This window comes from Salmo salar, chromosome 21 (genome assembly GCF_965601325.2).
Source record: "Salmo salar chromosome 21, fSalSal1, whole genome shotgun sequence".
NCBI classification, from domain to species: domain Eukaryota; kingdom Metazoa; phylum Chordata; class Actinopteri; order Salmoniformes; family Salmonidae; genus Salmo; species Salmo salar.
The window spans coordinates 34,161,453-34,178,931 of record NC_138311.1 but is presented as its reverse complement, the minus strand read 5'-3'; the positions used below and the strand labels follow the sequence as shown (position 1 = coordinate 34,178,931).

At 45.4% G+C, this 17,479-nt stretch overlaps 1 protein-coding gene across 2 annotated transcripts in view; it reads left to right on the top strand.

Moving 5' to 3' along the window:
- LOC106582166 (tumor necrosis factor receptor superfamily member EDAR) overlaps positions 1 to 2,216 on the top strand; it is a 55,876-nt gene extending 53,660 nt beyond the window's left edge. For both annotated transcript variants that reach the window (XM_014164970.3, XM_014164969.3), the window contains exon 11: positions 689 to 2,216. In XM_014164970.3, the coding sequence (XP_014020445.1) occupies positions 689 to 1,017 (329 nt within the window). In that variant the 3' untranslated portion in view covers positions 1,018 to 2,216. The remainder of the gene's footprint in view (positions 1 to 688) is intronic.
- The last annotated feature ends 15,263 nt before the right edge of the window (positions 2,217 to 17,479 follow it).

The following is a 17,479-nucleotide window of genomic DNA, read 5'->3' as shown; positions in this document are numbered from 1 at the left end:
TTCGACTGGTTTCAGCCCTATAGAACTGCCCTTCGACTGGTTTCAGCCCTATAAAACTGCTCTTCGACTGGTTTCAGCCCTATAGAACTTCAAACACAAGGCCAACAGGCCGTTTCCGGCCCGGGATACATTTCTATCCGGCCCGCGCAATGATTTGGGTTGTCAATTAATTTTGAGCGCAACATACAGCAATGCTGCATTCAACCGCATCGGTGATCCATTCATTGCAATCAAAAACATTTTTTAACATATTTTAAGTTTAAATGTTACAACAACCTAGATACGTTTTTGTTATTTGGGGTTATTAAATAGGCTACTTTTTGATTAGAGTCGCAGTATATTATGCACATCTGTAAGCGTAGCAGCAAAGGCTGGACAAATATTATTTATCTCTTCTTTTGTTTTAATATGTTAAAATGATATATACAGCATCCTTTGTACGTAAGTGGACATTTTAAACAGCCATATTCTTTCTAATAAAACAATGGCCAATTATTTTGTAAAAACAAACATAGTAGGCTCTGTCTGGCCTGCGAATTCGTTGTGTTTTTTCAATGTGGCCCTTTATAATGTGTGTAACACCCCTGCTATAGAAGTACTCTTCGACTGTCTAGCGAAGGAATCTTGTATGCTGATCTCTAGCCACAACACACACATCCTAACCCTCCCTCTCCCTTCCTCTCCCCAGGTCTGAGTCCTACAGAACTACCATTTGACTGTCTGGAGAAGGCCAGTCGTATGCTGAGCTCCTCCTACAGTAGCGAGGCAGCCGTGGTGAAGACCTGGAGACACCTGGCAGAAAGCTTTGGCCTGAAGAGGGATGAGATCGGAGGGATGAGTGACGGCCTGCAGCTGTTTGAGAGGATCAGTACAGCCGGATACAGCATCCCAGACCTGCTCACCAGACTGGTGCAGATAGAGAGACTGGATGCTGTGGAGTCACTATGTTCTGATGTACTGGGAGGAGGAGACACACACACTGTCCCTCTGTCCTCACCACGCTGTGCAAGCGTCTGACTCACATACACACCAATGTTCACACACACTCATATACACACATGTATGCACACATGCAATAGACCCATGTGCATATACCCGCACATACATTCAGAAACAAACAGTTTTAGCCCTCAACATGAAGAATGTCAGCAGGCCTCTCCAGATCTCAGATGTCCCTCCTTCTCGTCTCTCTGTCTCCCTCTGGCAATGGACTGGCAATTAACCTTGCTCTAGATGCCTTGACAAAAGCTTTTAATAACCTTCTTTAACATTTTGGCTTTTGTTTACATAGATCAGATGTAGTACATTTCATAATATCAGATTTTTAAAATGGCATAATGGACATCTGCCAGGACCCCTGTGGCCCCAGACCCTCTATTACCCCGCCTGCCCCCAGCGGTCAGCTGCTGCCACTGGCTCTAATTGGTTGTCATGTGGCGGTCTGGTATAATAGTGTTGTGGTTTACAGTCGAGACTTTCAGCACCTAATTAACCACTAAAACCAATGAACCAGTAAAGACCAGATGCCAGAGACTATTAAAGAGACTACTAACAGACTAGGCCTACTGCAGCCTGAGGAATGCAGGGAGACAGAACTCCAGGAGACCCAGCACTGAGCTACGCTATGGGCAGCCGGGATCTGACACTATGCTGGGTGATTCCACAGGATGGCAGCCATTTTGTGCCAAAAAGCTCAGCACATATCAGCTAATGGTGATAAGCTCCCAGCTACAGACATTTCAGGAACAAGAGAAGCCTCCTGTGTGTTTGGTTTATAGTGTTTTAACAGTGCCTTTCTATACCTCCAAGAATGCTTTTTCGCTCAGTGTGTCTTCACTGCTCTGGTGTTTTAAGTTAGCCACGTTTAAAGGGGCTGGACTCCGGGAGTGTATATGAATAATAAATGTGCATGTACAATGTTCATAATTTAGCACGTATCCATAACAGCTTCTTTAAGTTTCTCCTTGTTATTTTCAATTCAAACACAGCGTCAACAGAAGGCTAGTGGTTTAGGTAGGTAGTTTAGTGACAGAAGATGACCTGACTGTACTGTATGTGCAGAACCTGGTCCTCTTGCCTCAGGATCACAACGCTCCACAGACTAGAGTTTAGAAACAATGGAAACAAAAACAATTTTATGGAAACAAATGGAAATGTATATATAACTTATTATTGTACATACTGTATGCATCAATAAAGAAGTATCAATTTAAAAAGTCCAAGTTATTATTTATTTACAGTAAAAAGATAAAATTATCTTTTTGGATAATGGTTTTAGTAACAGTAATGTTATTCCAATAATAAGACCACTCATTTTCCCTCGTTGTTTACATAAAGGATGTCATGTTTTCTGTGGTTGATCAAACTATTCTCTCAAAGAAGAGGAATCTGTTGGAACAGCTGATTACCATATATCTCCGATTACTAGAGAGGTTTATACTACAACTGGACACTGGTGGAAATCTGGTTACTCTATATCTATTTCAGTATGACCTCAAGACGTCAGACCTTGGAGCATCATCTGTACAATAACCAGGGTCTGCCATGCTAGTCTCTCTGCCAAGACATCACACAGCCATCGTTTGTGATAAATAATCACGTTCATCTCTCCGCTGGCCTGAGATGTGAGGTGTACAGAGAATAGACTGTCAGAGGTGACTAGGCTGGAGGAGACTTGGATCATTAGATTTCTAAACAGCTCAGCTATAGAGAATGTGTGTGAGGCCCCTGAGGGCCAGTTATTAGCGCTTGGCTTGGCGTGAGTGTAGCGAGACGAGACAGAGAGTTGGACTCTTGAGGGCAGGGAGTGCCAACAAATAGTCAAGCTTCATACAGCTACTATACCTGCTAATATATACACACACACACACACACACACACACACACACACACACACACACACACACACACACACACACACACACACACACACACACACACACACTTTCCATCATTAAATACTTATTCCTTAAACAAGTCTCCAAATCCTGAGCTTGTTCCATATCTCTCATACGTCCTATATCTTTGTTGCTACAGTGACATCCTATAGCCTAATGTTGGTACAGTAGTATCTACTGATGATATAATGAAGGACCAGTTATGTCTAATCCCAGAGCGTGCAGGGACACATCCAACACTGTGAATGTCATTAATCACTGTCAGACAAATATGGGAAACACTTTATTCTCTCCAGCCAGCCAAGGTTTGCAGGCGCATATAGAAAACTATACTGGACAAAAATATAAACACAACATGCAACAATTTCAAAAGAATTACTGAGTTACAGTTCATATAAGGAAATCAGTCAATTAAAATAAATAAATTAGGCCCTAATGTATGGATTTCACATGACTGTTCGTCACAGATACCTTAAAAAAAAACGACTGGGAATACAGATATGCATCTGTTGGTCACAGATACAGTGTCTTGCAAAAGTATTCATCCCCCTTCGCTTTGTTCCTATTTTGTTCCATTACAACCTGTAATTTAAATTGATTTTTATTTGAATTTCATGTAATGGACATACACAAAATAGTCCAAATTGGTAAAGTGAATAATTGTTTTTATTTTTAAATGTAACAACAACAAAAAAATGGAAAAGTGGTGCGTGCATATGTATTCACCCTCTTTGCTATGAAGCCCCTAAATAAGATCTGGTGCAACCAATTACCTTCAGAAGTCACATAATTAGTTAAATAAAGTCCACCTTTGTGCAATCTAAGTGTCACATGATTTGTCACATGATCTCAGTAGATATACACCTGTTCTGAAAGGCCCCAGAGTCTGCAACACCACTAAGCAAGGGGCACCACCAAGCAAACGGCACCATGAAGACCAAGGAGCTCTCCAAACAGGTCAGGGACAAAGTTGTGGAGAAGTACAGATCAGGGTTGGGTTATAAAAAAATATCCAAAACTTCAAACATCCCACGGAGCACCATTAAAACCATTATTAAAAAATGGAAAGAATATGGCACCACAACAAACTTGCCAAGAGAGGGCCGCCCACCAAAACTCACGGACCAGGCAAGGAGGGCATTAATCAGAGAGGCAACATAGAGACCAAAGATAACCCTGAAGGAGCTGCAAAGCTCCACAGCGGAGATTGGATTATCTGTCCGTAGGACCACTTTAAGCCTTACACTCCACAGAGCTGGGCTTTACGGAAGAGTGGCCAGAAAGAGCCCTTGCTTAAATAAAAAAAATTTAAAACATGTTTGGTGTTTGCCAAAAGGCATGTGGGAGACTCCCCAAACATATGGAAGAAGGTACTCTGATCAGATGAGACTAAAAATGTGTTTTTTGGCCATCAAAGAAAACGCTATGTCTGGCACAAACCAACACCTCTCATCACCCAGAGAACACCATCCCCACAGTGAAGCATGGTGGTGGCGGCATCATGCTGTGGGGATGTTTTTCATCGGCAGGGACTGGGAAACTGGTCAGAATTGAAGGAATGATGGATGGTGCTAAATACTGGGAAATTCTTGAGGGAAAGCTGTTTGTCTTCCAGAGATTTGAGACTGGGACAGAGGTTCACCTTCCAGCAGGACAATGACCCTAAGCATACTGCTAAAGCAACACTCGGGTGGTTTAAGGGGAAACATTGAAATGTCTTGGAATGGCCTAGTCAAAGCCCAGACCTCAATCCAATTGAGAATATGTGGTATGACTTAAAGATTGTTGTACACCAGCAGAACCCATCCAATTTGAAGGAGCTGGAGCAGTTTTGCCTTGCAGAATGGCTAGATGTGCCAAGCTTATAGAGACATACCCCAAGAGACGTGCAGCTGTAATTGCTGCAAAGGTGGCTCTACAAAGTATTGACATGGGGGGGGGGGGGAGTGAATAGTTATGTAAGTTTTCAGTTTCTTTGTCTTATTTCTTGTTTGTTTCACAAGAAAAAATATTTTGCATCTTCAAAGTGTTAGGCATGTTGTGTAAATCAAATGATACAAACCCCCCAAAAATCCATTTGAATTCCAGGTTGTAAGGCAAAAAAAATTGGAAAAATGCCAAGGGGGGTGAATACTTTTGCAAGCCACTGTACTTTGGATCAGAAAAACAGTCAGTATCTGGTGTGACCACCATTTGCCTCATTTAGCGCGACACATCTCCTTCGCATAGAATTGATCAGGCTGTTGATTGTGGCCTGTGGAATGTTGTCTCACTCCTCTTCAATGGCTGTGCAAAGTTGCTGGATATTGGCGGGAACTTCATCACGCTGTCGTACATGTCGATCCCGAGCATCCCAAACATGCTCAATGGGTGACTTGTCTGGTGAGTATGCAGGCCATGGAAAATCTGTGACATTTTCAGCTTCCAGGAGTGCACAGATCCTTGCGACATGGGGCCGTGTATTATTATGCTGAAATATTATGCTGACAGTTTGTGCATAAATTCTTCAGCTGCCCGGTTGGCCTGTGCTGGCGTGGTTACACGTGGTTCGCAGTTGTAAGGCCGGTTGGACACACTGACAAATTCTCTAAAACGATGTTTGAGGCAGCTTATGGTAGAGAAATGAACATTAAATTATCTGGCAACAGCTCTGGTGGACATCCCTGCAGTCAGCATGCCAATTGCACACTCCATCAAAACTTGAGACATCTGTGGCATTGTGTTGTGACAAAACTGTTAATTTTAGAGTGGCTTTTATTGTCCCCAGCACAAGGTGCAACTGTGCAATGATCATGCTGTTTAATCAGCTTCTTGATATGCCACACCAACAGGGATGCAAACAAATTTGTGCACAAGATTTGAGAGAAATAATATTTTTAGTTGAATGGACAATTTCTGGGATCTTTTAGTTCAGCTCACGAAACATGGGACCAACACCTTACATGTTGCATTTATATTTTTGTTCAGTGTAAGAGGAAGAATGTGCTCACTACACGGCAGGCAGCCTAGTGGTTAAGAGTGTTGGGCAAGTAACGGAAAGGTCACTGGTTTGAATCCCCAAGCCGACTAGGTGAATATTATGTTGATGTGGCCTTGAGCAAGGCACTGAACTCTAATCGCTCTGGATAAGTGCGTCTGCTAAATTACTAAAATGTCAAATATAAAGAGCTTTCTAGCACACATACTTAATCTAAACAAGCTTTTATCTAACACTACAGCACAATGACAGATCACTTACATAAGAAGCAAAGGCAGGAGAGGACAGGGCATCTGAGGACTAACGTGTTAAACTAGGGCTGTATCAACTAGCTACTGTATGTTAGGACTGGATTCAATCAGTATTCGGAAGATCTGTGTTAAAACGTAAAGCTACTTTCCGATTGAGCTGAAATATGCAGTGTTTACTGTAATGCAGTCTCCGCGACCGCGGGAACATTGCCTTTAATTGTCAGTCGTGCTATAAAGATGGATCTTCAGCGCTATCGATTGAATAGAGCCCTTTGTCTCTCTAGTTCTGCACTATAAGCAAGTAGAGAAGTAGAGGGAGAAACAGAGAGCTCAGGAGCAGACCCAGTCCCCTTCACTAATAAGGAGTGAATGCCCAGGTTAACAGGCTGCTGTGGCCATGCTCTCTCTCTCACCAAGCACTCTGCCAACCACATGGTTTCACTCTCTCAGGACTAGAGGCATAAACTGCTGCACAATGCCTTTACTGCATCACACACCACTCTACTGCCATCTCATAACTCAGCCAACTCAGAGAAATAATATACATTTGGTGGTCTGTGACGTCCAACATGATTGAATGACTTTATATCTGTGGCAAAGCGTAGCCACTAATGTTAAACAGGTAAATAGCGTTCTAATGAGGTAGACTGGGCAGATTGGAGGCCAGGGAATCTTTAACTGAGTTTCCACTGAGATCTGCTCCACTGGGAAACACTAACATAAATTACAGGGACCGCAGCTCAGGGCCTGACGCTGCGCAGGGGCTCTGTGTGTGTGTGTGTGTGTGTGTGTGTGTGTGTGTGTGTGTGTGTGTGTGTGTGTGTGTGTGTGTGTGTGTGTGTGTGTGTGTGGGGTGGGGGGAGGAGGACACATAGCAGACCCACTGTGGGCCCATAGTGAGTAATGAAAGTTGATAAATCAGTTAGTGACAGGTCCTGAAGCAGTAAGGAGTGTTTAGGACCGTTACAGAGCCTTATTAAACTAACTGGTACCAGCACCACCACAAGACTGTTCTGCTGCACTCACTTGCGCATGCTGTTCTTATGCAGGCACACACTTATGCAGGACTTTCTTTTCAATGTGAGGTGAAGTGATGAAGAAACAAACCTGCAGACCAACATTTTATAAAAGTCTCTATAATAATAGGCAAACCTGTAAACAAGGAGTGACCTGAACAGGAACCAATCCCCAACGAGCAGCATAGTAAGTTGAATTGTATTCAACACGGACTTGCAGGGCTCTTTCAAGAGGAGATATCAGATATGACATATCTGTGTGATATTCTCTTCAACATCACCACACAGAAACATTCTGGACTGGTTAGAAAACTCAGGTTCTAATTTTCAGCTTCAGTCCATAACAAACAAACGGGCTAATATAAAACACATGAGACTCATATAAAACACATGCATCTCATAATTATATGACAGAGGAGTCAAACACAGTTTCCCGTCATTTCTTTGTTTATTGCTTCCTAGTGAAATCATCTGTACCTCGGAATGCATTAGACACACATTATAGTCAATCCCAACATGATGCTCATTTCATAGCAGATGGTATACAGGTTGAACATGATGTATAGTTGGACAAAATCTAAATGTTAAGATCATATCAAAACAAATTACAAAATTAGACCAACAAAAAAAAGGCACCACTTCAATAGGCCTGTGTGTGTGTGTGTGTGTGTGTGTGTGTGTGTGTGTGTGTGTGTGTGTGTGTGTGTGTGTGTGTGTGTGTGTGTGTGTGTGTGTTTTTTGTGTGTGTGTGTGTGTGTGTGATTTCCGGTTGAGTAGTATAGAGCTAAGGTTTAGTAGTAAGAAGGTGCATGTAGGATCAGCAGTTCTGTGCCTCGCCTGCAGCAGCAGATGGAGAGAGCAGAGCTCAAACAGTCATCTGTTCTTCCTGTGAAAACCAGAAAACAAAGGGATACAAACAGTATGTAACACTGGGTCTATGAATTACAGTGTACCTACCAGCACGAATATTATAAATCCACTGGATCTTGGAATTATGTGTCCTATACAGGGTTAAATAGAAGGTTCTGCTGGAAGGTTCTGTGGTAATTCCAAGATGGCGTAGCAGTCAGTCGTCTGTTTGTCTTGTCCCGTCCCATGTATATATCTTTTTCTTCGTATACATTTTTCATATATATTTAATCTCAATTTCCATCTACGGACTGAACATACTCTCCTGCAACCCGCCTCACCCAATGTGGTACGGATCTGCTATTTTTATACTTTAGAACCGGAACCCCCATCTGAAGCTAGCCAGGTAACTAGCTACTAGCTAGTAGTCAGTTAGCCACTGCTAGCGGTCATCACCGTTAACTCGGACATCAGCCAGCCTCAACCTGGTCAATACCTGCCAGTCTGCACAGCGCGATATCAACCCAGAGCATATCGGACTGCTTTTTCTCTACCACATCTCCGGATGTCACATCTCACATGCGCTGAACCGTACTCTGGATCCTCGCAGCTAGCTAGCTGCTATCTGACTGTGGCTAGCTTCTGGCCTAACGGCCCATGTCCCGAAGCTAGCACGCAGTTAGGTCCAGGAGGGCTACAATTCCTTGGGCTACAATACCTATTTTGCCAATTGGCCTGGACTGCCGACACGGGAGCCCCGCCGATCAATCACGACTGGTCTGCCGACGTAACCGTCCGAGGTGGTTTCAACAGACTCTTCCGTTGCGACGTCCCCTGGAGGTCCATCTGCTAGCCCCGCCCCGCTAGCTGTCTGAATCGTCGCGTCTCCAGCTCGCCTAGCGTAGTAGCGACTACTGAATCGGCTCCCTGACTCATATATTGCTACTCACTGGACCCTATGATCACTCGGCTACACATGCCTCTCCCTAATGTCAATATGCCTTGTCTATTGCTGTTTTGGTTAGTGATTGTCTTATTTCACTGTAGAGCCTCCAGCCCTGCCCAATATGCCTTAGCTAGCCCTTTTGTTCCACCCCCCACACATGCGGTGACCTCACCTGGCTTAACTGGTGCCTCTAGAGACAAAACCTCCCTCATCGACACTCAATGCTTAGGTTTACCTCCACTGTACTCACATCCTACCACACCCTTGTCTGTACATTATGCCTTGAATCTATTCTTCCTCGCCCAGAAATCTGCTCCTTTTACTCTCTGTTCCGAACACACTAGACGACCTGTTCTTATAGCCTTTAGCCGTACCCTTATCCTACTCCTCCTCTGTTCATCTGGTGATGTAGAGGTTAACCCAGGCCCTGCAGCCCCCTAGCTCCACTCCCATTCCCCAGGCACTCTCATTTGATGACTTCTGTAACCGTAAAAGCCTTGGTTTCATGCATGTTAACATTAGAAGCCTCCTCCCTAAGTTTGTTTTATTCACTGCGTTAGCACACTCCGCCAACCCGGATGTCCTAGCCATGTCTGAATCCTGGCTTAGGAAGGCCACCAAAAATCCTGAAATGTCCATCCCTAACTATAACATTTTCCGACAAGATAGAACTGCCAAAGGGGGCGGACTTGCAATCTACTGCAGAGAGAGCCTGCAGAGTTCTGTCATACTATCCAGGTCTGTGCCCAAACAGTTCGAGCTTCTACTTTTATTAAATCCACCTTTCCAAGAAACAAGTCGCTCACCGTTGCCGCTTGTTACAGACGCCCTTCGGCCCCGAGCTGTGCCCTGGACACCATATGTGAATTGATCGCCCCCCATCTATCTTCAGAGTTCGTACTGTTAGGTGACCTAAACTGGGACATGCTTAACACCCCGGCCGTCCTACAATCTAAGCTAGATGCCCTCAATCTCACACAAATTATCAAGGAACCTACCAGGTACAACCCTAAATCCGTAACCATGGGCACCCTCTTAGATATCATCCTGACCAAATTGCCCTCTAAATACACCTCTGCTGTCTTCAACCAGGATCTCAGCGATCACTGCCTCATTGCCTGCGTGCGTAATGTGTCCTCGGTCAAATGACCACCCCTCATCACTGTCAAACGCTCCCTAAAACACTTCAGCGAGCAGGCCTTTCTAATCGACCTGGCCCGGGTATCCTGGAAGGATATTGACCTCATCCCGTCAGTGGAGGATGCCTTGTTGCTCTTTAAATAGTGCTTTCCTCACCATCTTAAATAAGCATGCCCCTTTCAAAAAATGTAGAACTAAGAACAGATATAGCCCTTGGTTCACCCCAGACTTGACTGCCCTTGACCAGCACAAAAACATCCTGTGGCGTTCTGCATTAGCATCGAATAGCCCCCGCGATATGCAACTTTTCAGGGAAGTCAGGAACCAGTATACTCAGTCAGTTAGGAAAGCTAAGGCTAGCTTTTTCAAACAGAAATTTTCATCCTGTTAGCACTAATTACAAAAAGTTTTGGGACACTGTAAAGTCCATGGAGAATAAGAGCACCTCCTCCCAGCTGCCCACTGCACTGAGGCTAGGAAACACTGCCACCACCGATAAATCTACGATAACTCGATGTATTTCAATTTTTTCTAACGGCTGGCCATGCTTTCCACCTGGCTACCCCGACCCCGGCCAACATCTCAGCACCCCCTGCAGCAACTTGCCCCCCCCCCCACTTTCCGTCACCAATAGCCAGACCAGCTGATGTTCTGAAAGAGCTGAAAAATCTGGATCCATACAAATCAGCTGGGCTAGACAATCTGGACCCTCTCTTTCTAAAATTATCTGCCGAAATTGTTGCAACCCCTATTACTAGCCGATTCAACCACTCTTTCGTATCGTCTGAGATCACCAAAGATTGAAAAGCTGCCGCGGTCATCCCCCTCTTCAAAGGTGGAGACACTCTAGACCCAAACTGTTATAGACCTATATCCATCCTGCCATGCCTTTCTAAAATCTTCAAAAGACAAGTTAACAAAACAGATCATCCACCATTTCGAATCCCACCGTACCTTCTCCACTATGCAATCTGGTTTCCGAGCTGGTCATGGGTGCACCTCAGCCACGCTCAAGGTCCTAAACGATATCACAACCGCCATCGATAAAAGACAGTACTGTGCAGCCGTCTTCATCGACCTGGCCAAGGCTTTCGACTCCGTCAATCACCGCATCCTCATCGGCAGACTCAATAGCCTTGGTTTCTGAAATGACTGCCTCGCCTGGTTCACCAACTACTTCGCAGATAGAGTTCAGTGTGTCAAATCGGAGGGCCTGTTGTCCGGACCTCTGGCAGTCTCTATGGGGGTGCCACAGAGTTCAATGCTCGGGCCGACTCTCTTCTCTGTATACTTCAATGATGTCGCTCTTGCTGCTGGTGATTCTCTGATCCACCTCTACGCAGGCGACACCATTCTGTATACATCTGGCCCTTCTTTGGACACTGCGCTAACAAACCTCCAACAAGCTTCAATGCCACACAGCACTCCTTCCGTGGCCTCCAACGGCTGTTATATGCTAGTAAAACTAAGTGCATGCTCTTCAACCGATTGCTGCCTGCTACCCTGCCCGCCCGACTAGCATCACTACTCTGGACGGTTCTGACTTAGAATATGTGGACATCTACAAATACCTAGGTGTCTGGTTAGACTGTAAACTCTCCTCCCAGACTCACATTAAGCATCTCCAATCCAAATTTAAATCTAGAATCGGCTTCCCATTTCGCAACAAAGCTTCCTTCACTCATGCTGCCAAACATACCCTCGTAAAACTGACTATCATACCGATCCTTGACTTCGGCAATGTCATTTACAAAATGCCTCCAACACTCTACTCAGCAAACTGGATGTAGTCTATCACAGTGCCATCCGTTTTGTCACCAAAGCCCCATATATTACCCACCACAGCGACCTGTATGCTCTCGTTGGCTGGCCCTCACAACATATTCGTCGCCAAACCCACTGGCTCCAGGTCATCTATAAGTCTATGCTAGGTAAAGCCCTGCTTTATCTCAGCTCACTGGTCACCAAAGCAACACCCACCCATAGCACGCGCTCCAGCAAGTACAGTTGAAGTCGGAAGCTTACACACACTTAGGTTGGAGTCATTAAAACTTGTTTTCAACCACTCCACAAATGTCTTGTTAACAAACTATAGTTTTGGAAAGTCGGTTAGGACATCTACTTTGTGCATGACACAAGTAATTTTTCCAACAATTGTTTACAGACAGATTATTTCACTTATAATTCACCGTACCACAACTCCAGTGGGTCAGAAGTTTACATGCACCAAGTTGACTGTGCCTTTAAACAGTTTGGAAAATTCCAGAAAATGATGTCATGGCTTTAGAAGCTTCTGATAGGCTAATTGACATCATTTGAGTCAATTGGAGGTGTACCTGTGGACGTATTTCAAGGCCCACCTTCAAACTCAGTGCCTCTTTGCTTGACATCATGGGGAAATCTAAAGAAATCAGCCAAGACCTCAGGAAAAAAAATTGTAGACCTCCACAAGTCTGGTTCATCCTTGGGAGCAATTTCCAAACGCCTGAAGGTACCACGTTCATCTGTACAAACAATAGTACGCAAGTATAAACACCATGGGACCACGCAGCCATCTACCGCTCAGGAAGGAGACGCGTTCTGTCTCCTAGAGATGGACGTACTTTGGTGCAAAAAGTGCAAATCAATCCCAGAACAACAGCAAAGGACCTTGTGAAGATGCTGGAGGAAACGGGTACAAAAGTATCTATATCCACAGTAAAACGAGTCCTATCTCGACATAACCTGAAAGACCGCTCAGCAAGGAAGAAGCCGCTGCTCCAAACCCGCCATAAAAAAAGCCAGACTATGGTTTGCATACTGCACATGGGGACAAAGATCGTACTTTTTGGAGAAATGTCCTCTGGTCTGATGAAACAAAAATAGAACTGTTTGGCCATAATGACCATGTTATGTTTGGAGGAAAAACGGGGAGGCTTGCAAGCCGAAGAACACCATTCCAACCGTGAAGCACGGGGGTGGCAGCATCATGTTGTGGGGGTGCTTTGCTGCAGGAGGGACTGGTGCACTTCACAAAATAGATGGCATCATGAGGCAGGAAAATGATGCGGATATATTGAAGCAACATCTCAAGACATCAGTCAGGAAGTTTAAGCTTGGTCGCAAATGGGTCTTCCAAGTGGACAATGACCTCAAGCATACTTCCAAAGTTGTGGCAAAATGGCTTAAGGACAACAAAGTCAAGGTATTGGAGTGGCCATTCACAAAGCCCTGACCTCAATCCTGTAGAACATTTGTGGGCAGAACAGAAAAAGCGTGTGTGAGGAAGGAGGCCTACAAACCGGACTCAGTTACACCAGCTCTGTCAGGAGGAATGGGCCAAAATTCATCCAACTTATTGTGGGAAGCTTGCGGAAGGCCACCCCGAAATGTTTGACCCAAGTTAAGCAATTTAAAGGCAATGCTACCAAATACTAACTGACCAAAGACAGAGACTGTTTACTTGGATTAAATGTCAGGAATTGTGAAAAACTGAGTTTAAATGTATTTGGCTAAGGTGTATGTAAACTTCCGACTTCAACTGTATATTTCACTTGTCATCCCCAAAGCCAACACTTCCTTTGGCCGCCTTTCCTTCCAGTTCTCTGCTGCCAATGACTGGAACGAATTGCAAAAATCACTGAAGCTGGAGTCTTATATCTCCCTCTCTAACTTTAAGCATCAGCTGTCAGAGCAGCTTACCGGTCACTGTACCTGTACACAGCCCATCTGTAAATAGCACACCCAACTACCTCATCCCCATATTGTTACTTATCCTCTTGCTCTTTTGCACCCCAGTATCTCTACTTGCACATCTATCACTCCAGTGTTAATGCTAAATTGTAATTATTTCACCTCTATGGCCTATTTATTGACTTACCTCCCTACTCTTTGACATTTGCACACACTGTACATAGATTTTCCTATTGTGTTATTGACTCTACGTTTGTTTATGTGTAACTCTGTGTTTCTGTTTTTGTCACACTGATTTGCTTTATCTTGGCCAGGTCGCAGTTGTAAATGAGAACTTGTTCTCAACTGGCCTACCTGGTTAAATAAATAAAAATAAAATAAAAAAACCTCTCAACTAGATGACTGAGTATTTAAGCCAGACTGACAACCTGTCTATAAAGGAAACCATGACATCATCTACCAACAAAATGACCTGGGGTCTACTAATGGGGGTTCAGGCTTTTGTTCCAACTCTGTAGTAACACACCTGATTCAGCGAATCATGATTCTGAGTCCAGACTGAAGAACATGATCAGTTTGTCTCACCTGATCTTGGAGAGTTTCTCCAGAAGAGGAAGTTCTAGTCTGGGGTTATTCACAAGAACAGCTGCTGTATGGAAAAAGTCCTCAGTGTTGCGCGCAGACCGGAACTCAGACAGATACCCTGCAGAGAGGGAACCACTAAGATAAGCATACAGACGGATGGACGGACAGACAGTTCCACTGAAGAATCCTAGACAGTCCAACCATCTACTCCTGTTAAGGCTTTTGGAGATTCATGTGAAACCTGCCCAGTCCGCCCACAATCTGACCAGTCAGCCCTCACACTATAACCACTCTCTGCTGTCAGTAAACTGGATCAGGAACCCAGCTGAAGTCATGCAGTCGTACAGATGCTGTTCGACTCCACTCAGCCAACAATAATAATTCTACATGATTTCACTTCAAGAAGAGTCCATTTTGTCAGTGTTAACTCTCGTCTCTGGATACATAAACAGAGAGAGATGAAACAGAGAGGAGAAGGGAGGCATAGATCTCAGCAGATGTGAGCTGCATATTTCTCTCCGTTTAGTAAACACAGAGCTTATGGAGCTAGTCAGGTCAGTATGGTAAGAGTCTGGACAGAGTACAATCACAACATTAAGTGTAGAATACGTGCAAAAGTCATTGACCCGACATAACACAGTACCTCTCATAACCAGCATCAGAGATACAACTGCCAAAAAACATTTATATTTCACAATCCACACATTTCTTATTGTCCTTTATTTTCCTAGTTCAGTTGACTGAGAACACATTCTGTACATAAATGAGCTGGGGGATAAAATTCAAACACCTTTATTATCCCTGTGAGAAGTTCAATGGGGAATAAGGGACTAATAGAGTCATTTGTGTGTGAAAAAGTCTCACGGTGTTACTGTTGCTGCATGTCTGCTACTGTAGTAGACTAGCAGAGACCCAGGAGGTCCATCCTTGTTACTGTAGCAGACTGGCAGAGACCCAGGAGGTCCATCCTTGTTACTGTAGCAGACTGGCAGAGACCCAGGAGGTCCATCCCTGTTACTGTAGCGGCCCGGGGCCACCCGACTGGCAGAGACCCAGGAGGTCCATCCCTGTTACTGTAGCAGAGACCCAGGAGGTCCATCCCTGTTACTGTAGCAGAGACCCAGGAGGTCCATCCCTGTTACTGTAGCAGAGACCCAGGAGGTCCATCCCTGTTACTGTAGCAGAGACCCAGGAGGTCCATCCCTGTTACTGTAGCAGAGACCCAGGAGGTCCATCCCTGTTACTGTAGCAGAGACCCAGGAGGTCCATCCTTGTTACTGTAGCAGACTGGCAGAGACCCAGGAGGTCCATCCTTGTTACTGTAGCAGACTGGCAGAGACCCAGGAGGTCCATCCCTGTTACTGTAGCAGACTGGCAGAGACCCAGGAGGTCCAACCCTGTTACTGTAGCAGACTGGCAGAGACCCAGGAGGTCCATCCCTGTTACTGTAGCAGACTGGCAGAGACCCAGGAGGTCCATCCCTGTTACTGTAGTAGGGAGCTAGACACACACCTACATCTGGCCTCTAGCTTCTCCTCTCCTCAGGCCCCCTCAGCCCCATGTGGGACAGATAGGAGAGAAACTTCAAACACTATGGTCAGTGGTGGAATGGTCCATGTCCAGACTGATTTACGGGGGGGGGGGGGGGGGTTCCCTTTGGTTCTCCCCCATCTATAAGACACATGGACTAGATTACTGTAGAATAGCCTGAGCCCTGAGAGAGTTATATGGGGGCTTTGCCTTGGGCACAGACACTAAGCAGGCCTATAGTAAGACAGGACAGGAGACACTGGGGAGAGGGTGACCCGCAGGTGTGAACCAGACCCCCTGTTTGTGTGTCAGTGAAACAGGGCAGGCTTACAGTATAACAGGGCAGCCACAGAGGGGAAGTTGAGTTGACCTTCAGGTGTGAACTGAATGAAGGAGCCGAGCCATACCATACTGTACAGGGGGTTGGGGCGGCTGCCTTGGGGGCATTGAGCATGCCTACAGTAGTGCAGGACGAGGTGTGTGTGTGTGTGTGTGTGTGTGTGTGTGTGTGTGTGTGTGTGTGTGGGGGGGGGGGGGGGGGGGCAGGGGAGCTTTTATGGTGACCTTCAAGTGTGAACCCCAACTTTCCCTCATGGCCTCACTCACACTCACTTCATTACTCCCCTGTAAACCACGCTAATCACCAGCTCTGGCCCTCTCCCTCCCTCTGTCTGTCTCATGGATCATGGTGGGGTGCTGTGATCTCTGCCTGCCACACTACACTTAAGGGGACCAAGAGCTTAGCTCTGCTCAGTGTCTCTCTCACGCACGCACGGCGCCACCAGCAGCTCTGTTCAGTATCCACCAATGACATGGTTCTTTGCCACAATCAGCAGTCATGAATTAGTCAAACGTAAAACACATAATAAGAGCATACTCTAACTGTACTGTTATGGAGGGACAGTACATAGTGGTGGGAATCCGTGGGACTCATGGGACTGTACTGACTGATTCATGGTGAGAGTAGTAATGTACTGTATACTTACGTGACTCTGCACTGAGCTGCAGTAGGATGTCTATGGGGGTCTGCAGCCCCTTCTTTCCCCCTCAAAGCAGGGCTAAGAGGACAGACTCCCTCATACTGCAGAAACAGCCCCCTGACATCCACACACACCAGGTCACTGTGGAGGGAGTAGCATGTCAGCTGGGGGAGAGGAGAGAAATAGCCCTTAGATCCCACAGACACACCACACAGACACCCTGGACACTGCCACTGAAACCCAACCAGGCTCCCACCCCCATCTCTGCTACCAACTCTTATCCCATCCAAGCTGGCGGCCCACTTAACCCTAACCACTTTCATACACAAACCTACATTTTTACAGACCCTGTAACCAAAATACAGGTATGGGGTCTGTGTGAATGGTTCTCTGCTTTTTTGCAGGTCAATTCATTAACACTTCCATTGTTTGACATGTCCCTAATTTGAATTGCAAACAACCCCCATGGGTTAACAACAGTCCCCCACCCTTCCAATCGGCCAGTTACCCACTGACATGTAAAAGCGTATACATGCAAGAAAGCGGTAATATAAGGGGCTGTTTAAAAGGGGGCAATAAAAACATTGCCTTATATTTACAGGTAACATACCACATCTTCTGTCTGAAATAGGCATT